Source organism: Podarcis melisellensis, assembly GCF_964234715.1.
Source record: "Podarcis melisellensis genome assembly, chromosome: Z".
Classification (NCBI taxonomy): domain Eukaryota; kingdom Metazoa; phylum Chordata; class Lepidosauria; order Squamata; family Lacertidae; genus Podarcis; species Podarcis melisellensis.
In genome coordinates, this window is record NC_138547.1 from 77,556 (window position 1) to 102,985 (window position 25,430).

At 39.5% G+C, this 25,430-nt stretch overlaps 1 protein-coding gene across 1 annotated transcript; it reads right to left on the bottom strand.

The window, feature by feature from the left end:
- Positions 1-244: 244 nt before the first annotated feature.
- Positions 245-23,901, bottom strand: LOC309362361 (rab-like protein 6). The gene is made up of 16 exons (XM_081898004.1): positions 23,739-23,901; positions 17,783-17,889; positions 16,863-16,890; positions 14,106-14,153; positions 13,952-14,007; positions 13,770-13,861; positions 12,125-12,265; positions 10,514-10,619; positions 8,528-8,631; positions 7,181-7,398; positions 5,593-5,701; positions 5,382-5,513; positions 3,881-4,064; positions 1,555-1,738; positions 523-569; positions 245-428 (listed from the first exon to the last, which is right to left on the bottom strand). The coding sequence occupies exons 1-16, from the start codon at positions 23,866-23,868 to the stop codon at positions 273-275; spliced, it is 1,842 nt and encodes a 613-aa protein (XP_081754130.1). The 5' UTR covers positions 23,869-23,901; the 3' UTR covers positions 245-272.
- Between the last annotated feature and the right edge of the window lie 1,529 nt (positions 23,902-25,430).

Sequence of the window (25,430 nt, forward strand, 5' to 3'; positions counted from 1 at the left end):
TCGCGGGATCAACCAGTCCGGAAGGAGGGGGGGAAAGGCGGGAGATACCTGAGTTCCATGCGCCCCGCAAGCAGGAAGTGAGGGGGCGGGACTTCCTCTTCCTCCGGCGCCGCCCCCCCCGGCAAGCAGCACAAAGTCGACGGAAAGCGCCGGAAGGGGGGGCGGGCTCACAGCAAAAAAAGGCGGGGTCACATGCACGGCAGGAAGTCCCGCCCCCGGGCCGTCCAAAGCAGCCGCGTCGTTTCCAGGAAGGGGAGGAGCCAGGGGCGGGGCTAGAGCTCCTCGTAGTCCCCGCCCCCCCGGGCCGGCCCCGCCCCCAGGAAGGCCTCCAGCTCGTCCAATGGGCTGGCCTTGGCTTTGGCCCGCCCCTTCCTGCCTTCCGCTTCCTCTTTCGGCTTCTTGGGGCGGGTCTTCTTCTTCTTCTCTTCCTGCGGGAAGAAGGAGAGAGAGAGAGAGAGAGACAGGAAGTTGGGGCGGGAACTTCCTGTCAGCGCCCAGGCCGCTCTAGGCTTCCCAGCCTACCTCTCTGCTGCTCCGCTTCTTCTTCTTCTTCTTCTCCTTGGAAGGATCTGGAAGGGGAAAAAGAAGATTATTCGTTTAATTTCCTCTTTTTCTAACGATTTATTAATTTTTATGATTCATGATTTGATTTATTGATTAATTTATATAATTTTATAATTATATTATATTATATTATATTATATTATATTACTACATTATTAGTATTATTATATTAAATTGAAATTTAATTAAAAATTATATTTAATAGTATTATATTATATTATATTATATTATATTATATTATATTAAAATTTAATTAAAAATTATATTTAATAGTATTACTATTAGGGTATAATTATTACCATTATCATTAATATTATTATTATTATTATTACTATTATTAAACTGCCATAATTACTATGGGGGTATAAATATTATTATTATTATTATTATTATTATTATTATTATTATTATTATTGTATAAATATTATTATTATTATTAAAATGTTATGGGTAATAGGGTATAAATGTCATTATTATTATTATTATTATTATTATTATTATTAGGATATAAATATTATACCCTATTATAAGTAATAGGGTATAAATATTATTATTATTATTATTATTATTATTATTATTCTGTAAATATTCTTACTATCAGGGTATAAATATCATTATTACTATTAGCATATAAATATTATTATTATTATTATTATTATTATTATTATTATTATTATTATTACTATTACTATTATTATTACCATTACTACTACTACTATTATTACAATTATTATCACTCTTATTATTATTATTACTATTATTTCTATTATTTCTATTATTATTACTATTATTACTATTATTTCTATTATTATTATTATTATTATTACCATTATTATTATTATTATTATTATTATTATTATTATTATTACTATTACTATTACTATTCTTCTTCTTCTTCCTCTTACCTTCCTCCTTCCTGCTGGGCGTCTCCTCCATTATTATTATTATTACCATTATTATTATTATTATTATTATTATTATTCCTATTACCTTCCTCCTTCCTGCTGGGCGTCTCCTCCAATCCCAGCCCAAAGAGATCCGCCTCGTTCTTCGGCCGGATGGCGGGGAGGGCGGCCGGAGGGGGCGGGGCCGGGGGCCGGGTGGGCGGGGCCGTGCCGGGGTCCGAGGCGTCCGATAGGTCCGAGAGGGCGGGGAAGCGGTCCTGCAAAGGAGGCTGGGAGAAGAGACCTCAATAAGGATTCTGGGAGTTGTAGTTTGAGGCGCTCCAGTCCCCTTTCCTTGTTGTTCCCCCAAAGGATTCTGGGAAACGTAGTTTGAGGATTCTAAAGTGCTCTAGTCCCCTTTGAAGAAAGCAAAGGATTCTGGGAGTTGTAGTTTGAGGCTTCTAAGGCACCCAAAGGATTCTGGGAGACGTAGTTTGAGGCTGCTAAGGCGCTCTATTCCCCTTTCGTTATTTCCCCAAAGGATTCTGGGAGTTGTAGTTTGAGGCTTCTAAGGCGCCCACTAGTCCCCTTTCCTTATTATTTCCCCAAAGGATTCTGGGAAACGTAGTTTGAGGATTCTAAGGCGCTCTAGTCCCCTTTCAACACAGCATCTCCACAAAGGATTCTGGGAAATGTAGTTTGAGGGTTCTAAGGCACTCTAGTCCCCCAAAGGATTCTGGGAGTTGTAGATTGAGGCTTCTAGTCCCCCAAAGAATTATGGGAAACGTAGCTTGAGGCTTCTATTCCCCCAAAGGATTCTGGGAGTTGTAGTTTGAGGCTCCTACTCCCTAAAGGATTTTGTGAAACGTAGTTTGAGGCTTCTAGTCTCCCAAAGGATTCTGGGAGTTGTAGTGTGAGGCTTTTAGTTCCCCAAACGATTATGGGAAACGTAGTTTGAGGCTTCTAGTCCCCCAAAGGATTATGGGAAACATAGTTTGAGGCTTCTAGTCCCCCAAAGAATTCTGGGAGTTGTAGTTTGAAGCTTCTAGTCCCTAAAGGATTCTGGGAAACGTAGTTTGAGGCTTCTAAGGTGCTCTAGTCCCCTTTCAACAAAGCAAAGGACTCTGGGAGTTGTAGTTTGAGGCTTCTAAGGTGCTCTAGTCCCCTTTCAACAAAGCAAAGGATTTTGGGAGTTGTAGTTTGAGGCTTCTAGTACCCCAAAGGATTCTGGGAAACGTAGTTTGAAGCTTCCAGCCCTCGAAAGGATTCTGGGAGTTGTAGTTTGAGGCTTCTAGTCCCTAAAGCAGTGTTTCCCAACCTTGTGCCTCCAGCTGTTTTTGAACTACAATTCCCATCATCCCTGACCACTGGTCTTGCTAGCTAGGGATGATGGGAGTTGTAGGCCAAAAACATCTGGAGGCACAAGGTTGGGAAACACTGCCCTAAAGGATCCTGGGAGTTGTAGTTTGAAGCTTTTAATGTCTCTCTAGCCCCCCAAAAGATTCTGGGAGTTGTAGTATGAAGCTTCTAGCCCCCAATGGATTCTGGGAGTTGTAGTTTGACGCTTCTATACCCCCCAATGGATTCTGGGAGTTGTAGTTTGAGGCTTCTAGTCCCTCAAAGGATTATGGGAAACGTAGTTTGAAGCTTTTTTAATGTCTCCCTAGCCCTCCCCAAAGGATTCTGGGAGTTGTAGTTTGAGGCTTCTAGTCCCCCAAAGGATTCTGGGAGTTGTAGTTTGAGGCTCCAAGGTGCCCTCTAGGCCCCAAAGGATTCTGGGAAACATAGTTTGAGGCTGCTAAGGTGCCCACTAGCCCCCAATGGATTCTGGGAGTTGTAGTTTGACGCTTCTAGCCGCCCCAATGGATTCTGGGAGTTGTAGTTTGAGGCTTCTAGTCCCTCAAAGGATTATGGGAAACGTAGTTTGAAGCTTTTTAAATGTCTAGCCCCCCCAAGGATTCTGGGAGTTGTAGTTTGAGGCTTCTAGTCCCCCAAAGGACACTGGGAGTTGTAGTTTGAAGCTTTTAATATCTCTCTAGCCCCCCCAAGGATTCTGGGAGTTGTAGTTTGAGGCTTCTAGTCCCCCAAAGGATTCTGGGAGTTGTAGTTTGAAGCTTTTAATGTCTCTCTAGCCCCCCCAAGGATTCTGGGAGTTGTAGTTTGATGCTTCTAAGGCGCCCTCTAACCCCCCAAAGGAGTCTGGGAGTTGTAGTTTGAGGTTTCTAGTCCCCCAAAGGACTCTGGGAGTTGTAGTTCCCTCGCCCCCGGCGCCCACTCACCCCCCTGGCGCCAACTCACCCCTAAAGGATTCTGGGAGTTGTAGTTCGAGGCTTCTAGTCCCCCAAAGGATTCTGGGAAACGTAGTTTGAAGCTTCTAGTCCCCCCCAAGGATTCTGGGAGTTGTAGTTCCCCCGCGCCCGGCGCCCACTCACCCCCCCGGCGTCGGCCGAGGCGTCACTCTCGAACTCGGGGTCGTCCATGACGAAGGAGAGCATCTGCGCCGCCACCGGCCCCTCGGGGTCGCTCTCCGACTCCTCGCCGGGCGCCGGGAGGGTCCGGGTTCCGGAAGGTTCCGCCGCCGGGGGCGGGTCCGAGCTCAAAGGCGGGGAGGGGGGGCTGGTTAACGAGAGCGAGGAGAATTTAATTATCGTCACAGATAATTATGGTTCCCATGAAATTGTCATAATCATTATAATCATTATATTATTATTATTACTATTATTATTATTATTATTATTATTATTATTATTATCATTATCATTATTCTTCTAATAACGATCCTTGCCAATTATCGATATTAGACAATTCTCCGTGGCTTAATAAGGAACGTTCCGTTTCTCCCCACAATGGTCATTATCGTAACGATGTTTCTTAGGAGAATCGCGATAATTATTGCGCTCGTGTTTATCGTTATAATAATTATCGTTACCACTATAATAATAATAATAATAATAATAATAATGATGATGATGATCGTTGCAGCTACAAAAATAATAATTATAAGAAGAATGGTGATGGTGATTATTGCAATAATAATAATAATAATAATAATAATAATAATAATATTTAATAATAATAATGATAATGATAATAATAATAATGGAGTGATCATCATTAGCACAATATTATTATTATTATTAATAATAATAATACATATACTTTTCCCCTCTCCATCGATCAATATGATTATTTTTAATCCTCCACGCTCTATGGTATTATTATTATTATTATTATCATTATCATTATTATTATTATTATTATTATTATTATTATTATTATTAATTCATACCCTTCCCCCCTCCATCCATCAACAAGATTATTATTTCATTATTATTAATATTATTATTAATATTACTCTTCATTCATACCCTTTCCCCCCTCCATCTTTCAACATGATTATTTTATTATTAATATTATTATTAATATTATTATTAATATTATTAATATTAATATTATTAATGATTCCTCCCCTTTCCTCCCCTCCGTCTCCGGTATTATTATTGTCATCATTATTATTATTATTAATTCATACCCTTTTCCCCCTCCATCCACCCACAAGATTATTATTTCATTATTATTAATATTATTATTAATATTAATATTATTAACGATTCCTCCCCTTTCCTCCCCTCCTTCTCCAGTATTATTATCATCATCATCATTATTATTAATTCATACCCTTTTCCCCTCCATCGATCGACAAGATTATTTTATTATTATTATTATTATTATTATTATTATTATTAATAATAATAATAATAATATTATTAATGATTCCTTCCCTTTCCTCCCCTCCGTCTCCGGTATTATTATTGTCATCATTATTATTATTATTATTATTATTATTAATTCATACCCTTTCCCCCCTCCATGCATCCACAAGATTATTATTTCATTATTATTATTAATATTAATATTATTAACGATTCCTACCCTTTCCTCCCCTCCGGCGCAATGTCTTCGTCCCCCAGGATGGCGAAGGCGGCCGTCCTGCCCTCTTCCTCCTCCTCCTCCCGGGGGGGCGGCGCCCCGGGTTCGAGTCCCGCCCCCGCCCCGTCTTCCTGGCTAGATAGGGGAGGAAGACAAGGGGTTAAGTCTCGGGTTCGGGTTCAAGCGCCCGCCCCCCCCCCCCGAAAAAACCTACCTGCCGTTTTCCGGGGGTCCGGCGGGGGGCGCCGCCTTCTCCCCGGGGTCCTCCAGGAAGCCGCCCTCCAGCCGGTCCTCCGGGGCGAAGTCCTCCACCGTCGGGGGGTCTGTTATTGAAATATTATTATTATTATTATTATTATTATTATTATTATTATTATTACTTAATATTATTGTTATTTTTAAAATATTTATTATTATTATTATTATTATTATTATTATTATTATTATAGTCGTCCACCGTCGGGGGGTCTGTTATTGAAATATTATTATTATTATTATTATTATTATTATTATTATTATTGTTGTTGTTGTTGTTGTTGTTGTTGTTGTTGTTGTTGTTGTTGTTGTTGTTGTTGTTAAAATAATAGTCCTCCACCGTCGGGGGGTCTTTTATTAAAATATTATTATTATTATTATTGTTGTTGTTGTTGTTGTTGTTGTTGTTGTTGTTGTTGTTGTTGTTGTTGTTATTAAAATAATAGTCCTCCACCGTCGGGGGGTCTGTTATTAAAATATTATTATTATTATTATTATTATTATTATTATTATTATTATTATTTAATATTATTGTTATTTTTAAAATATTTATTATGTTTATTATTATTAAAATATTATTATTATTATTTAATATTGTTATTTTTAAAATATTTATTATTAAAATATTATTATTATTAAAATATTACTATTATTATTATTATTAACCCCAAAACTTATCACTATAAGAGCATAATAATACTAATAATAATAATAATAATAATAATACAAATAATCAAATAATAATGAATAAAATGAATAAATATTAGTATGATTAAGGTACATGATCCACCCAAAAATTATTGCTATTATAGGGGTATAAATATTATAATAATAACAATAACAATAACAATAATAATAATATATGATAATAATAATATATAATATGATAATATTATAATAATATTATTATAATATGATAATAATGATAAAATAATAATATTATAATAATTATAATAATTATAATAATATATGATAGTAATGATAATATAATATAAAATAATATGATAATATGATGATAATAATAATATAATAATATGATTATAATATGATAATAATAATGATAATAATGATAAAATAATAATATTATAATAATTATAATAATATAATATGATAGTAATGATAATATAATATAAAATAATATGACAATATGATGATAATAATAATATAATAATATGATTATAATATGATAATAATAATGATAAAATAATAATATTATAATAATTATAATAATATAACATGATAGTAATGATAATATAATATAAAATAATATGATAATATGAGGATAATAATAATATAATAATATGATTATAATATGATAATAATGATAATAATAATAATGATAATAATAATAATAATGATAATATAATAATATGATAATATAATAATGATATAATAATATGATGATGATGATAATAATATAATAATATGATGATAATAATGATATAATAATAATAATATGATGATGATGATGATAATAATAATAATGATAATAATAATGATAATAATAATAATATAATATTAATAATTATGATAATAAGAACGCTCACCCGCCGCCGGCCCGAAGATCCGGGCGATGAAGCTGCGCCGGGGGGCGGCCGGGGGTCCGGCTGGGGGTGGGCTTTCGGCGCTGGGGGTCTGGGCGGGGTTGGGGGTCCCGGGGCCGGACCCCCCCTGGGGGGCGTTGTCGGGGGGCGGCTGGGGTCCCGGCGACGGGGTCTCGGGGGACGGCGCCCCCCGGCTGCGGGCCTCCATGGCTTCCAGGAATCTGGGGGGGGGGAAAGGGGGGCTGGCGTTATTAATTAGTATTCATACGCATTCATAGCATTCATCGTTCACATTCATAGGAATTCTCATTGTTAATATTCTTATTAATAAGCACACCCATTATTAATATTCTTATTAATAAGCACACCCATTATTAATATTCTAATTAATAAGCACACCCATTATTAATATTCTTATTAATAAGCATTCCCATTATTAATATTCTTAGTAATAAGCACACCCATTATTAATATTCTTATTAATAAGCATTCCCATTATTAATATTCTTATTAATAAGCACACCAATTATTAATATTCTTATTAATAAGCACACCCATTATTAATATTCTTATTAATAAGCACACCCATTATTAATATTCTTATTAATAAGCACACCCATTATTAATATTCTTATTGATAAGCACACCCATTATTAATATTCTTAATAAGCACTCCCATTATTAATATTCTTATTAATAAGCACACCCATTATTAATATTCTTATTAATAAGCACACCCATTATTAATATTCTTATTAATAAGCACACCCATTATTAATATTCTTATTAATAAGCACACCCATTATTAATATTCTTATTAATAAGCACACCCATTATTAATATTCTTATTGATAAGCACACCCATTATTAATATTCTTAATAAGCATTCCCATTATTAATATTCTTATTAATAAGCACACCCATTATTAATATTCTTATTAATAAGCACACCCATTATTAATATTCTTAATAAGCATTCCCATTATTAATATTCTTATTAATAAGCATTCACATTAATTATATTTGTATTAATAAGCATTCCCATTATTAATATTCTTATTAATAAGCATTCCATTATTAATATTCTTATTAATAAGCATTCACATTAATTATATTCTTATTAATAAGCATTCCATTATGAATATTCTTATTAATAAGCATTCACATTATTAATATTCTTATTAATAAGCATTCACATTATTAATATTCTTATTAATAAGCATTCCCATTATTAATATTCCTATTAATAAGCATTCCCATTATTAATATTCTTATTAATAAGCATTCACATTGTTAATATTCTTATTAATAAGCATTCAAATTATTAATATTCTTATTAATTAACCCTACATCTCATAATTCTGGTCCTCCGTCTCCTGCTGGACTGACAGCTCCTCCAGGGTGGCGTCAATGTCTAATTGGTTCGTTTCCAGCTGACGAAGGAGCGTCTCTCTCTGGAGGGAAAAAAATCCAAATTTCAAATAGAAATATTCAATGAAATTATTTGAATTTAGAAGCGAAATTAGTAGAATTTAGAAGCCAAATTATTAGAATTTAGAAGCCAAATTATTAGAATTTAGAAGCCAAATTATTAGAATTTAGATGCAAAATTATTAGAATATAGAAGCCAAATTATTAGAATTTAGATGCGAAATTATTAGAATTTTGAAGCCATATTATTAGAATTTAGATGCGAAATTATTAGAATTTAGAAGCCAAATTATTAGAATTTAGATGCGAAATTATGAGAATTTAGAAGCCAAATTATTAGAATTTAGAAGTCAAATTATTAGAATTTTAGAGGCGAAATTATTAGAATTTAGAGGCAAAATTATTAGAATTTGTAAGCGAAATTATTAGAATTTAGATGCGAAATTATGAGAATTTGAAAGCGAAATATTACAATTTAGAAGTGAAATTATTAGAATTTAGATGCGAAATTATTAGAATTCAGAAGCGAAATTTTTAGAATTTAGAAGCGAAATTACTGGAATTTAGGTGCGAAATTATTGGAATTTAGATGCGAAATTATTAGAATTTAGAAGTGAAATTATTAGAATTCAGAAGCAAAATTGTTAGAATTTAGATGCGAAATTATTAGAATTCAGAAGGGAAATTTTTAGAATTTAGGAGCGAAATTAGAATTTAGAAGCCAAATTATTAAAATTTAGAACCCAAATTATTAGAATTCAGAAGCGAAATTATTAGAATTTAGAAGCCAAATTATTAGAATTTAGATGCGAAATTATTAGAATATAGAAGCCAAATTATTAGAATTTAGATGCGAAATTATTAGAATTTTGAAGCCATATTATTAGAATTTAGATGCAAAATTATTAGAATTTTGAAGCCATATTATTAGAATTTAGATGCGAAATTATTAGAATTTAGAAGCGAAATTATGAGAATTTAGAAGCCAAATTATTAGAATTTAGAAGCCAAATTATTAGAATTTAGATGCAAAATTATGAGAATTTAGAAGCCAAATTATTAGAATTTAGAAGCCAAATTATTAGAATTTTAGAGGCGAAATTATTAGAATTTAGAGGCAAAATTATTAGAATTTGTAAGCGAAATTATGAGAATTTAGATGCGAAATTATGAGAATTTGAAAGCGAAATATTAGAATTTAGAAGTGAAATTATTAGAATTTAGATGCGAAATTATTAGAATTCAGAAGCGAAATTTTTAGAATTTAGAAGCGAAATTACTGGAATTTAGGTGCGAAATTATTGGAATTTAGATACGAAATTATGAGAATTTGAAAGCGAAATTATTAGAATTTAGAAGTGAAATTATTAGAATTCAGAAGCGAAATTGTTAGAATTTAGATGCGAAATTATTAGAATTCAGAAGGGAAATTTTTAGAATTTAGGAGCGAAATTAGGATTTAGAAGCCAAATTATTAAAATTTAGAACCCAAATTATTAGAATTCAGAAGCGAAATTATTAGAATTTAGAAGCGAAATTAGAATTTAGAAGCCAAATGAGAATTGAAAACCAAATTATTAGAATTTAGAAGCAAAATTATGAGAATTTAGATGCAAAATTATGAGAATTTAGATGCGAAATTATTAGAATTCAGAAGCGAAATTTTAGAATTTAGAGGCGAAATTATTAGAATTTCGAAGCCAAATTATTAGAAATTAAATTAAATTAAATTACATCAAGTTAAATGGCAGAAAATAGATATAATATTAGATATATTTCATATAAAAACATATTACAATACTTTAAAACAGGGAAAAACGGGGCGGAAATGTGACTTTGGGCCGATTGGGTTCCGAGGGTCATCCAGCCTGACCCCGATTCCCCGGTCGGATTCGCACTGGTTACCTGCAGCTGCAAGAAGGGGATGTTGAAGAACTTGTGGAGGTACTTGAGGCCGAAGCTGTTCTTCATGGAGGACTCGGCGTAGCGGACATAGGAGGCGCCGGGGGGCCTGGGAAATGTGGAATCAAGAGCTTGAGGAGCTGGATTTCCCGGTGCGGGGAGTTCGTTCAATGCCATGGGAAAGGAGTGAGAAGAGATGAATGAATGCATGGAAGATGGGAGAGGAGTGAAAAGAGATGAATGAATGAATGAATGAATGAATGAATGCATGGAAGATGGGAAAGGAGTGAAAAGAGATGAATGAATGCATGAAAGATGGGAGAGGAGGGGGAAAAGATGAATGAATGAATGAATGAATGAATGCATGGAAGATGGGAAAGGAGTGAAAAGAGATGAATGAATGCATGGAAGATGGGAGAGGAGTGAAAAGAGATGAATGAATGCATGAAAGATGGGAAAGGAGGGGGAAAAGATGAATGAATGAATGAATGAATGAATGAATGCATGGAAGATGGGAAAGGAGTGAAAAGAGATGAATGAATGCATGGAAGATGGGAAAGGAGTGAAAAAAGATGAATGAATGAATGAATGCATGGAAGATGGGAAAGGAGTGAAAAAAGAATGAATGAATGGATGAATGAATGAATGCATGAAAGATGGGAAAGGAGTGAAAAGAGATGAATGAATGCATGAAAGATGGGAAAGGAGTGAAAAAAGATGAATGAATGAATGAATGAATGCATGGAAGATGGGAAAGGAGTGAAAAAAGATGAATGAATGAATGAATGAATGAATGAATGCATGGAAGATGGGAAAGGAGTGAAAAAAGATGAATGAATGAATGAATGAATGAATGAAAGATGGGAAAGGAGGGGGGAAAGATTTATGAATGCATGGAAGACGGGAGGGAAAAAAGATGAATGAATGAATGAATGAATTGAAGATGGGAAAGGAGTGAAAAAAAGATGAATGAATGAATGAATTGAAGATGGGAAAGGAGTGAAAAAAGATGAATGAATGAATGAATGGAAGATGGGAAAGGAGTGAAAAAAGATGAATGAATGCATGAAAGATGGGAAAGGAGTGAAAAAAGATGAATGAATGAATGAATGAATGAATGAATGGAAGATGGGAAAGGAGTGAAAAGAGATGAATGAATGCATGATAGATGGGAAAGGAGTGAAAAGAGATGAATGAATGCATGGAAGATGGGAGAGGAGTGAAAAGAGATGAATGAATGCATGAAAGATGGGAAAGGAGTGAAAAAAGGAATGCATGGAAGACGGGAGTGGAAAAAGATGAATGAATGCATGAAAGATGGGAAAGGAGTGAAAAAAGGAATGCATGGAAGACGGGAGTGGAAAAAGATGAATGAATGCATGAAAGATGGGAAAGGAGTGAAAAAAGGAATGCATGGAAGACGGGAGTGGAAAAAGATGAATGAATGCATGAAAGATGGGGAAACACCTTGAGGCGCTGGCTTTCTCCCTGCGGGGAGCTCCTCCCTAATACAATCCCATGCAATACAATACAATACACCTTGAGCAGCTAGATTTCTCCCTGCGGGGATTCCATGCCATGCAATGGGAAAGAGCTTGAGGAGCTAGATCTCACCTGTCGATCTTCCGGACGAGGTCCCGGACGTCGTCGGGCAGGATGACCCGGTGCTGGCCCATGTCCCGGTGGTTGCCCAGGACGCAGACGGGCACGTGGTTGGGCACCTTGGGCAGCTCCCGCAGGACGTAGTCGAAGGTCCTGCAATGCGGGGGGAAGCGGGTTCGAGGGGGTGGCATGGGGTGGCGGGTTCGAGGGGCCGGCTTGGGATGGGTCACTGTCTCAGGTTCGAGGGGCCGCCCTGGGGTTAGGGGTTCAAGGAACCGCCTTGGGGTTAGGGGTTCGAGGGGCCACCTTGCTGTGGGGTTGGGGGTTCGAGGGGCCACCCTGGGGTTGGGGGTTCGAGGGGCCACCCTGGGGTGGGGTTCTGGGTTCGAAGGGCCGCCCTGGGGTTGGGGGTTCAAGGGGCCACCTTGCTGTGGGGTTCTGGGTTCGAGGGGCCGCCCTGGGGTTGGGGTTCGAAGGGCCAACCTGGGTTGCAGGTTTGGGGGACCACTCTTGGGTTGTGGCTTTGAGGGGCCACCCAGGGGTGGATCATTGTCCTGGGTTCGAGAGGCCACACTAAGGTGCAGGGTTGCAGGTTGGAGAGGCCGCCCTGGGTTGGGGGTTCGAGGGGCCGCCCTGGGGTTCTGGATTCGAGGGCCCGCCCTAGGGTGGGGTTCTGGGTTCGAGGGGCCGCCCTGGGGTTGGGGGTTCGAGGGGCCGCCCTGGGGTGAGGTTCTGGGTTCGAGGGGCCGCCTTGCTGTGGGGATGCGGGTTCAAGGGGCCATCCTGGAGTGTGGCTGAAGGTTTCAGGGGCCACCCTAGGGTGGGGTTGCAGATTCAAGGGCCGCCCTGGGTTGGGGGTTCGAGGGGCCGCCCCGGGGTGGGGCTGGGGGTTCAAGGGGCCACCCTGGGGTTGGGGGTTCAAGGGGCTGCCCAGGGGTGGGGTTCTGGGTTCGAGGGGCCGCCTTGCTGTGGGGTTGCGGGTTCAAGGGGCCACCCTGGGGTGGGAGTTAGAGGGGCCGTCCTGGGGTTCCGGATTCGAGGGGCCACCCTGGGGTGGGGTTGTAGGTTCGAGGGCTGCCCTGGGTGGGTCATTGTCTCGGGTTCGAGGGGCCAACCTGGGGTGGGAGTTTGAGGGGCCGCCCTGGTGTTGGGTGATCGTGGGAACACCATGGGCTTCCGGGTTCAAGGGTCCGCCCTGGGGTATAGGGTTGCGGGTTCGAGGGCTGCCCTGGGTGGGTAATTGTCTCGGGTTCGAGGGGCCGCCCTGGGGTTGTGGGTTCGAGGCTCCGCCCTGGGCTTCCGGGTTCGAGGGGCCACCCTGGGCTTCCAGGTTGAAGGGGCCACCCTGGGCTTCCGGGTTCGAGGGGCTGCCCTGGGGTTGCGGGTTCGAGGGGCCACCTTAGGGTGGGGTTGCAGGTTCAAGGGGCCGTCCTGGGGAGGGTCATTGTCTAGGGTTCGAGGGGCTGCCCTGGGGTTGTGGTTCCGAGGGGCCGCCCTGGGTTGCGGGTTCAAGAGGCCCCCCTGGGGCGAGTCATTGTCTCGGGTTCGATTGGCCGCCCTGGGGTTGCGGGTTCAAGGGGCTGCCTTGAGGTGGGTCATTGTCCTGGGTTCGAGGGGCCGCCCTGGGGTGGGGTTGCGGGTTCGAGACCCTCCTCACCACTGCTTGGTGATGTCAAACATCATGACCACGCCGTTGCAGTTCTTGTAGACGTCCAGGAACTCGGCGTCCAGGGCCAGGGCCGCCTCGGCCTCGGGTTCGAGAGAGAGAAGAGAGACTTTTTAAGGGGGTCTCTGAGGAGGGGGGGGGTTGGGAAAGGGAGACTCGAACCCGGGGCTCACCTCCTGGGAGGGGTCGTTCTCCAGCTTCAGCCCGTCGCCCCGCCGCTTGCACTTGCCTGCGGGGCGGAAAAGGAAGTGAAAAATGGCGGCCCGAAAGCGGGGTCAGTTTGGAGGGCCTCCCGGGGTCCCAGCCGGGAAAGAGGAAGGGGCTCACCTTTGTCGACGACGTCCCACACCTCCACTTTGACGATGTCGTCGGTCGCTAGGCGGAAGAGGGAAGGAAAGGGGTCAGGATTCGAACGGGGGACCCGGATTCGGCGTCTTATTTTCTATTCCTCTTTCTTTCTTTCTATTCCTCTTTCTTTCTTTCTATTCCTATCTTTCTTTCTATTCCTCTTTCTTTCTTTCTTTCTTTCTATTCCTCTTTCTTTCTTTCTATTCCTCTTTCTTTCTTTCTATTCCTATCTTTCTTTCTATTCCTCTTTCTTTCTATTCCTTTCTTTCTTTCTATTCCTCTTTCTATTCCTCTTTCTTTCTTTCTATTCCTCTTTCTTTCTTTCTATTCCTCTTTCTTTCTATTCCTCTTTCTTTCTTTCTATTCCTATCTTTCTTTCTATTCCTTTCTTTCTTTCTTTCTATTCCTATCTTTCTTTCTATTCCTCTTTCTTTCTTTCTTTCTATTCCTCTTTCTTTCTTTCTATTCCTCTTTCTTTCTTTCTATTCCTATCTTTCTTTCTATTCCTCTTTCTTTCTTTCTATTCCTTTCTTTCTTTCTATTCCTCTTTCTATTCCTCTTTCTTTCTTTCTTTCTTTCTATTCCTCTTTCTTTCTTTCTATTCCTTTCTTTCTTTCTATTCCTCTTTCTTTCTTTCTATTCCTCTTTCTTTCTTTCTATTCCTCTTTCTTTCTATTCCTATCTTTCTTTCTATTCCTCTTTCTTTCTTTCTATTCCTTTCTTTCTTTCTATTCCTCTTTCTATTCCTCTTTCTTTCTTTCTATTCCTCTTTCTTTCTTTCTATTCCTCTTTCTTTCTTTCTATTCCTTTCTTTCTTTCTATTCCTCTTTCTTTCTTTCTATTCCTTTCTTTCTTTCTATTCCTCTTTCTTTCTTTCTATTCCTTTCTTTCTATTCCTCTTTCTTTCTTTCTATTCCTTTCTTTCTTTCTATTCCTCTTTCTTTCTTTCTATTCCTTTCTTTCTTTCTATTCCTCTTTCTTTCTTTCTATTCCTTTCTTTCTTTCTATTCCTCTTTCTTTCTTTCTATTCCTCTTTCTTGGTCCTTTTCGCTTTACATTTCGTCTTTTCCATTTCTCTCTCTTCTTTACTTCGATATATATTACATATATCTATCTAGATCTATCTATCTATAATTTTCGATCATCCTTTGTTTTATTCTACTTCTTTTCGATGATTCAATTTCAATTTCTTCCTCTTCTTCTTCCATTTCTTCTTTTCCATTTCGATTTCTTCGTCTCTTTTTCTCTGATTCTGCTTCTTAGTATTTTTTCCCCTGATTCAATTTCTATTTCTTCTTCCATTTCGCTTTTCCATTTCTATTCCTTCTTATTCTCTTATTCTCTTTCTTATTATTCTCTTCTATTCTTCCGCTTCTATTTCTTCTTTTCCATTTCAATTTCCTCTTATTCTATTATTCTATTTCCTCTTATTCTATTCTTCTCTTTCTTACTATTCCATTCTAGTCTTCCGCTTCTATTTCTTCTTTTCCATTCCTACTTATTAATCTATCTCTTACTTTCTATTTCTAATATTTCTCATCATTCTATTTCTCTATAGAAGGAGGCAGGAGGAGACAGGAAGTAGAAGGAAGCTGGAAGGAGAAGGAGGAAGGAGGCAGGAGGAGACAGGAAGTAGAAGGATGCTTGAAGGAGGAGGAGGAAGGAAGCAGGAGGAGACAGGAAGTAGAAGGAGGCAGGAGGAGACAGGAAGTAGAAGGATGCTTCAAGGAGGAGGAGGAAGGAGGAGACAGGAAGTAGAAGGATGCTTCAAGGAGGAGGAGTGGTACCCAAGGAGGAAGAGGAGACAGGAAGTAGAAGGAGGCAGGAGGAGACAGGAAGTAGAAGGATGCTCCAAGGAGGAGGAGGAAGGAGGAGACAGGAAGTAGAAGGATGCAGGAGGAGACAGGAAGTAGAAGGAAGCTGGAAGGAGAAGGAGGAAGGAGGCAGGAGACAGGAAGTAGAAGGATGCTTGAAGGAGGAGGAGGAAGGAAGTAGAAGGATGCTTCCTGGAGGAAAAGGAAGGAGGCAGGAGGAGACAGGAAGTAGAACGATGCTGGAAGGAGGAGGAGGAAGGAGGAAGGAGGAGACAGGAAGTAGAAGGATGCTGGAAGGAGGAGGAGGCAGGAGGAGACAGGAAGTAGAAGGATGCAGGAGGAGACAGGAAGTAGAAGGTACCCAAGGAGGAAGAGGAAGGAGGCAGGCGGAAGCAGGAAGTAGAAGGATGCTTCAAGGAGGAGGAGGAAGGAGGCAGGAGGAGGCAGGAAGTAGGAGGATGCTTCCAGGAGGAGGAGGAAGGAGGAAGGATGCTTGAAGGAGGAGGAGGAAGGAGGAAGTAGGAGGATGCTTCAAGGAGGAGGAGGAAGGAGGCAGGAAGTAGGAGGATGCTTCCAGGAAGAGGAAGAAGGATGCATGAAGGAGGAGGAGGGAGGAGGAAGGAAACGAGGAAGTAGAAGGATGCTTGAAGGAGGAGGAGGAAGAAGGAAGTAGGAGGAGACAGGAAGTAGAAGGATGCTTCCAGGAGGAGGAGGAAGGAGGAAGGAAACGAGGAAGTAGAAGGATGCTTGAAGGAGGAGGAGGAAGGAGGCAGGAGGAGGCAGGAAGTAGAAGGATGCTTGAAGGAGGAGGAATGGTACCCAAGGAGGAGGAGGAAGGATGTAGGAGGAGACAGGAAGTAGAAGGATGCTTCCCGGGAAAAAGGAAGCAGGATTCGAACGCAGGACCCGGGCCAAGACTCACTCTTGTAGTTCCAGTGGATACTGGTGACCTGGATTTCCTGCGTGGGGACGTAGGCGTCAAGGAGTAGGAGGGAGGCAGGAGGAGACAGGAAGTAGAAGGATGCTTCCAGGAGGAGGAGGAAGGAGGAGACAGGAAGTAGAAGGATGCTTCCAGGAGGAGGAGGCAGGAGGAGACAGGAAGTAGAAGGATGCAGGAAGGAGCAGGAGGAAGGAGGAGAAAGATGCTTCCACAGGAAGTAGAAGGATGCTGGAAGGAGGAGGAGGCAGGAGGCAGGAGGAGACAGGAAGTAGAAGGTACCCAAGGAGGAAGAGGAAGGAGGCAGGAGGAAGCAGGAAGTAGGAGGATGCTTCCAGGAGGAGGAGGAAGGAGGAAGGATGCTTGAAGGAGGAGGAGGAAGGAAACGAGGAAGTAGAAGGATGCTTGAAGGAGGAGGAGGAAGGAGGAAGTAGGAGGATGCTTCAAGGAGGAGGAGGAAGGAGGCAGGAAGTAGGAGGATGCTTCCAGGAAGAGGAGGAAGGATGCTTGAAGGAGGAGGAGGAAGGAAATGAGGAAGTAGAAGGATGCTTGAAGGAGGAGGAGGAAGGAGGAAGTAGGAGGATGCTTCAAGGAGGAGGAGGAAGGAGGCAGGAAGTAGGAGGATGCTTCCAGGAAGAGGAGGAAGGAGGAAGGATGCTTGAAGGAGGAGGAGGAAGGAGGAAGGAAATGAGGAAGTAGAAGGATGCTTGGAGGAAGAAGGAGGCAGGAGGAGGCAGGAAGTAGAAGGATGCTTGAAGGAGGAGGAATGGTCCCCAAGGAGGAGGAGGAAGGATGTAGGAGGAGGCAGGAAGTAGAAGGATGCTTCCCGGGAAAAAGGAAGCAGGATTCGAACGCAGGACCCGGCCCCGCGACTCACTCTTGTAGTTCCAGTGTATGCTGGTGACCTGGATTTCCTGGGTGGGGACGTAGGCGTCCAGGAACTTCTTGCCCTGCAGGCGGTGCCACAGGGTGGTTTTCCCCGTGTTGCGGTCGCCCCGGATGACGATCTTCACTGCGGGGAAAGAGGAAGAAAAAGAGGGATGAGAGAAGAAAGAAAAGGAGAAGGAGAAAGGGAACGAGAAAAGAAGAAAGAGGAGAATAAATCGAATTATATATAGAAGAAATCGAAGAATATTGCGGTAATAATATTGGGGAAAGGGGGAGAAAGAGAAAGAAGAGAGAGAACGAGAAGAGATAAAAGAAGAATAAAAAATAGCATCCGAAGAAATAGCATAATAGAATAATATTCATATAATAATTTTAATATAATGTAATGTAATGTAATGTAATGTAATAATAATAATAGAGTAATATTGCGGTCGCCCCAGATCTTCACTGCGGGGAAAGAGGAAGAAAAAGAGGGATGAGAGAAGAAAGAAAAGGAGAAGAAGTAATAGAACGAGAAAAGAAGAAAGAGAAGAATGAAAAGAAGAATATTGGGGTCGCTCCGGACGACGATCTTCACTGCGGGGAAAGAGGAAGAAAAAGAGGGATGGGATAAGAAATAAAGAAGAAATAGAAATAGAAAAGAAGAAAGAGAAGAAGAGAAGAAGAGAAGAAGAAGAAGAAATAGAATAATCTTGGGGATGACGATCTTCACTGCGGGGAAAGAGGAAGAAAAAGAGGGATGAGAGAAGAAAGAAAAGGCGCAGGAGAAATAGAAATAGAAAAGAAGAAAGAGAGGAATAGAAGAAGAATAGAAGAAGAGAATAGAAGAATAGAAGAGGAAGAAGAAATAGAATAATCTTGCGGACGACGATCTTCACTGCGGGGAAAGAGGAAGAAAGAAGAATAGAAAGAAGAATAGAAAGAAGAAGAAGAAGAAATAGGAATAAAAAGAGGGATGAAAGAAGAAAGAAAAGACGCAGGAGAAATAGAAAAGAAGGAAGAGAAGAAGAGAAGAAGAAGAAATAGAAGAATATTGCGGTCGCCCCGGATGATCTTCACTGCGGGGAGAGAGGAAGAAAAAGAGAGATGGGATAAAAAATAAAGAAGAAAGAGAAATAGAAATAGAAAAGAAGAAAGAGAAAAAGAGAAGAAGAGAAGAGAAGAAGAAGAATAAATAGAATAATATTGCGGACGACGATCTTCACTGCGGGGAAAGAGGAAGAAAAAGAGGGATGAGATAAGAAAGAAAAGGCGCAGGAGAAATAGAAATAGAAAAGAAGAAAGAGAAGAAGAGAAGAAGAGAAGAGAAGAAGAGAAGAAGAATAAATAGAAGAAAATTGCGGGTGACGATCTTCAATGCGGGGAAAGAGGAAGAAAAAGAGGGATGAGAGAAGAAAGAAAAGGAGAAGAAGAAATAGAAATAGAAAAGAAGAAATGGAAGAAGAAATAGAAATAGAAGAAGAATACATAGAATGATAGAATCATATCGCCCTGGATGACGATCTTCACTGCGGGGAAAAGAAATAGAATCGTGAGAAAGAGAAATCGGAAGGAAGAAATATATTAGGGAAAAGAAACAGAAGAATAATAAATAGAATAACAGAAGAATATGGCGATTTTCACTGCCTGAAGAGCAAGAATAAATAGAAATAGAAGAAGAAGAAGAAATAGAATAGAAGAACCGGAAATAGCATAAGGAGAAATCGAAATGGAAAATAAGAAATAGCAGAAGAAGAAATCGAAAGAGAGAAGAAGAAAGAGAAGAATAGAAGAAGAAAGAGAAGAATAGAAGAATATTGCTGTCACCCCGGATGATGATATATATGTGTATATATATATATGTTTGTGTGTGTGTGTGTGTGTGTGTGTATTTCTGTATATGTGTGTATTTCTGTATATATTTATGTGTGTGCGTGTGTGTGTATTTGTGTGTTTGTGTGTGTGTTTCTGTATATGTGTGTGTGTGTATGTGTGTGTGTGTGTTTTTGTGTGTGTGTGCGTATGTGTGTATGTGTATTTGTGTGTGTATTTCTGTATATGTGTGTGTGTGTGTTTTTCTGTATATGTGTGTGTGTGTTTTTCTGTGTGTGTGTTTGTGTGTGTGTGTGTATGTATGTGTGTGTGTTTTTGTGTGTGTGTGTGTATTTCTGTATATGTGTGTGTGTGTGTTTTCTGTGTGTATTTGTGTGTGTGTGTGTGTATTTCTGTATGTGTGTGTGTATTTCTGTATATATTTATGTGTGTGCGTGTGTGTGTATTTGTGTGTGTGTGTGTATTTCTGTATATATGTGTGTGTGTATGTGTTTTGTGTGTGTGTGTGTTTTTGTGTGTGTGTGTGTGTGTGTGTGTGTATGTGTGTATGTGTATTTGTGTGTGTATTTCTGTATATGTGTGTGTGGTTTTTTTTCTGTATATGTGTGTGTGTTTTTTTCTGTGTGTGTGTGTGTGTTTTTCTGTGTGTGTGTTTGTGTGTGTGTATGTATGTGTGTGTGTTTGTGTGTGTGTGTGTATTTCTGTATATGTGTGTGTGTGTGTGTGTTTTTGTGTGTGTGTGTATGTGTGTATGTGTGTATGTGTATTTGTGTGTGTATTTCTGTATATGTGTGTGTGTTTTTTTCTGTATATGTGTGTGTGTGTTTTTTTTCTGTGTGTGTGTTTGTGTGTGTGTGTGTGTGTGTGTGTGTATGTATGTGTGTGTGTTTTTCTGTGTGTATTTGTGTGTGTGTGTGTATTTCTGTATTTCTGTATGTGTGTGTGTGTATAGTCGGACACGACTCAACGACAACCAAGGTGTGAGCCTGTGACCTGGCCCAGGAACGAAGTATTTCGCCACCACAAAAGACTGGCCAGACAATCCCATCAGGGAACCTGCCAGATAAAGGAGGACAAGAGAAAAACAAGATTCCCATTTCGGCGAGGTGGGTGGGGTTGTCTTTGGTGACCCCCCTTCTGTGATGTTTCTGGGGGTGGTCTGGATCATTTGGATTCATTTAATCATTTTGGGGGGAGCCCCCCGTTTGCCACAGATCAATTGCCACAGATCAATCAAGGTCAAGGCTTTGCTTCTCGATATTCTCAATATTCTCAATATTTTCGCCTACCAATAGGGAACCTATGTAAGGACTTGGAGATCCCCAAAGGGGATATTGTTCATATTCATTCATATTATTCATAAGCCTTTAGGTGGTTCCCATTATTCGGATTAGCCACTCACTGTTATACTGGACATATTATTATTATTATTATTATTATTATTATTATTATTATTATTAACATTCTTTCATTTTATTCATATTATTCCCATTATTCCCATTCACTGTTATACTGGACATATTATTATTATTATTATTAGCATTCTTTCATTTTATTCATATTATTCCCATTATTCCCATTCACTGTTATACTGGACATATTATTATTATTATTATTAGCATTCTTTCATTTTATTCATATTATTCCCATTATTCCCATTCACTGTTATACTGGACATATTATTATTATTAACATTCTTTCATTTTATTCATATTATTCCCATTATTCCCATTCACTGTTATACTGGACATATTATTATTATTATTATTATTAACATTCTTTCATTTTATTCATATTATTCCCATTATTCCCATTCACTGTTATACTGGACATATTATTATTATTGTTATTATTAACATTCTTTCATTTTATTCATATTATTCCCATTATTATTATTATTATTCACATTCATTCCTATTATTCCCATTATTCCGAAGCCCGACTCACTGTTATACTGGACATATTATTATTATTATTATTATTATTATTATTATTATTATTATTATTATTATTCTGGACATATTATTATTATTCTGGACATATTATTATCATCATTATCATCATCATTATTATTATTAACATTCATTCATTTTATTCCCATTATTCCCATTATTATTATTATTACTATTAACATTCATTCCCATTATTCATATTATTATTCCCCTCCTTCCCCTTCTTCCCCAGCCTCACTCACTGTTATACTGGACATATTATTATTATTATTATTATTATTATTATTATTATTATTGTTATTATTATTATTATTATTATTATTATTATTATTATTGACACATTATTATTATTATTATTATTATTCACATTCATTCATTTTATTCACAGTATTTCCATTATTATTATTAACATTCATTCATATTATTCCCATTATTATTATTATTATTCATTCACATTCATTCCCCTCCTTCCCCTTCCTCGTCCCCAGCCCCACTCACTGTTATACTGGACATATTCTTCTTCTTGTTGTTGTTATTATTATTATTATTATTATTCACATTCATTCCCATTATTCATATTATTATCCCGCTTCTTCCCCTCCTTCCCCTCCCTCTTCCCCTGCCCCACTCACTGTTATACTGGACCTATTATTATTATTATTATTATTATTATTATTATTCTGGACATATTATTATTACTATTATTATTATTATTATTCACATTCATTCATTTTATTCACATTATTCACATTATTCCCATTATTATTATTATTATTATTATTATACTGGACACTATTATTATTATTATTGACATATTATTATTATCATTATCATTATTATTATTGTTCCCCTTCTTCCCCTCCTTCGCCTCCCTCTTCCCCTGCCCCACTCACTGTTATACTGGACCTATTATTATTATTATTATTATTATTATTATTATTATTATTATTATTCTGGACATATTATTATTACTATTATTATTATTATTATTATTCACATTCATTCATTTTATTCACATTATTCACATTATTCCCATTATTATTATTATTATTATTATTATTATTATTATTATACTGGACACTATTATTATTATTATTATAATACTGGACATATTATCATTATTATTATTATTCTGGACATATTATCATTATTATTATTATTTTTCTGGACATATTATTATTATTACTATTATTATTATTATTATTCTGGACATATTATTATTATTATTATTATTATTATTATTATACTGGACATATTATCATTATTATTATTCTGGACATATTATCATTATTATTATTATTTTTCTGGACATATTATTATTATTACTATTATTATTATTATTCTGGACATATTATTATTATTCATTCATTCATTTTATTCATATTATTCCCCTTATTCCCATTATTATTATTATTATTATTCCTATTATTCCCCTTCTTCCCCAGCCCCACTCACTGTTATACTGGACATATTATTATTATTATTATTATTATTATTATTATTATTATTATTATTATTATTATAATACTGGACATATTATCATTATTATTATTATTTTTCTGGACATATTATTATTATTACTATTATTATTATTCTGGACATATTATTATTATTACTATTATTATTATTATTCTGGACATATTATTATTATTCATTCATTCATTTTATTCATATTATTCCCCTTATTCCCATTATTATTATTATTATTATTCACATTCATTCATTTTATTCACATTATTCACATTATTCCCATTATTATTATTATTATTATTATTATTATTATTATTATACTGGACACTATTATTATTATTATTATTATTATACTGGACATATTATCATTATTATTATTATTCTGGACATATTATCATTATTATTATTATTTTTCTGGACATATTATTATTATTACTATTATTATTATTATTCTGGACATATTATTATTATTACTATTATTATTATTATTATTCTGGACATATTATTATTATTATTATTATTATTATTATTATTATTATTATTCTGGACATATTATTATTATTCATTCATTCATTTTATTCATATTATTCCCCTTATTCCCATTATTATTATTCCTATTATTCCCCTTCTTCCCCAGCCCCACTCACTGTTATACTGGACTTATTATTATTATTATTATTATTATTATTATTATTATTCATTCCCCTCCTTCCCCTCCTTCCCCTTCCGCCCCACTCACTGTTATACTGGACGCCCTTGGCGAAGCGCCGCTGCAGCGCCTGGTTCATGGACTGCAGGCCGGGCGGGATGGGCTTCTCCCGGGCCGGGCCGCCCTCCGAGCCCACCAGCTTCTTCAGGGCCGAGAACATCCCGCCTGCGCCTCCGACCCTCAGAACGACGCCGCCGCCATCTTGCGCCGCCTTCTTCTTCCTCCGGGCGACTTCCGGCCAGCCACGGCGGCCGAAGAGGGACATACTGGAAGCCGCAGCCAATCAGGAGGCGGGGAAGGGGGAGGAGGCGGGATGAGAGGGTGACGGGCAGCCATTTTGGACTGTCGCTTAGCAACGGAGTGACGAGTTCCGGCGAGGGACGGAGGCCGAAGAGGGACATGGTTGAAGCCGCAGCCAATCAGGAGGCGGAGAAGGGGGAGGAGGCGGGATAAAAGGATGAAGGGCAGCCGACGCCATTTTGACTGGCTTTTTCCTCGCTTAGCAACCGAGTGAGGGACGGCGGCCGAAGAGGGACAAAGTTAATTATGCAGCCAATCAGGAGGCGGAGGAGGAGGGACAAGTCGATGACGGGCACCCGCCGCCATTTTGGAGTGTTTTTTTCCTCGCTTAGCAACGGCGTGACGTTCCGGCGACGGACGGCGGCCGAAGAGGGACATAGTTAATCCCGCAACCAATCAGGAGGCGGAGGAGGGAGAGGAGGCGGGACAAGTGGATGACGGGCAGCCGCCGCCATTTTGGACCGCTGTCTTCTTCGCTTAGCAACCGAGTGAGGGACGGCGGCCGCTGAGGGACATAGTGGAAGCCGCAGCCAATCAGGAGGCGGAGAAGGGAGAGGAGGCGGGATGAGAGGATGACGGGCAGCCGCCGCCATTTTGGACTGGCTTTTTCCTCGCCTAGCAACGGCGTGACGTTCCGGCGACGGACGGAGACCGAAGAGGGACATAGTTAATCCCGCAGCCAATCAGGAGGCGGAGAAGGGAGAGGAGGCGGGACATGTGGATGACGGGCAGCCGCCGCCATTTTGGACCGCTTCTTCTTCGCTTAGCAACCGAGGGAGGGACGGCGGCCGCTGAGGGACATAGTGGAAGCCGCAGCCAATCAGGAGGCGGAGAAGGGAGAGGAGGCGGAACAATTCGATGACGTGCTGAGGGGGAAGATCGGCAAGCCGGGCGGCAGAGGCGGCCATCTTGGTGGAGGCAACTGCTCAGGGACATGGTTGAAGCCGCAGCCAATCAGGAGGCGGAGAAGGGGGAGGAGGCGGGATGAGAGGATGACGGGCACCCGCCGCCATTTTGACTGGCTTTTTCCTCGCCTAGCAACGGCGTGACGTTCAGGCAACGGACGGCGGCCGACGAGGGACATGGTTGAAGTCGCAGCCAATCAGGAGGCGCAGAAGGGAGAGGAGGCGGGATGATAGGATGACGGGCACCCGCCGCCATTTTGACTGGCTTTTTCCTCGCCTAGCAACGGCGTGACGTTCCGGCAACGGACGGCGGCCGAAGAGGGACATAGTGGAAGCCGCAGCCAATCAGGAGCCGGCGAGAGAGAAGGAGGCGGGACAATTCGAGGGGGAAGATCGGCAAGCCGGGCGGCAGCGGCGGCCATCTTGCAGGAGGCAACTGCCGAGGGGGGATTCCAGCCAATCAGGCGCCGGGGAGGGGAAGCGAGGAGGGACAATTGGCGTAAAAAGGCGCGGAGGG

Excerpts from the sequence above, each read along its gene's own strand:
- LOC309362361 (XM_081898004.1), bottom strand. The coding sequence starts at position 23,868 with ATGTTCTCGGCCCTGAAGAAGCTGGTGGGCTCGGAGGGCGGCCCGGCC. Across the intron at positions 5,702-7,180 it reads GATCTTCGGGCCGGCGGCGG|ACCCCCCGACGGTGGAGGAC; the intron begins GTGAGCGTTCTT and ends TTTCAATAACAG. Across the intron at positions 429-522 it reads AGAAGCGGAGCAGCAGAGAG|GAAGAGAAGAAGAAGAAGAC; the intron begins GTAGGCTGGGAA and ends TTCTTCCCGCAG.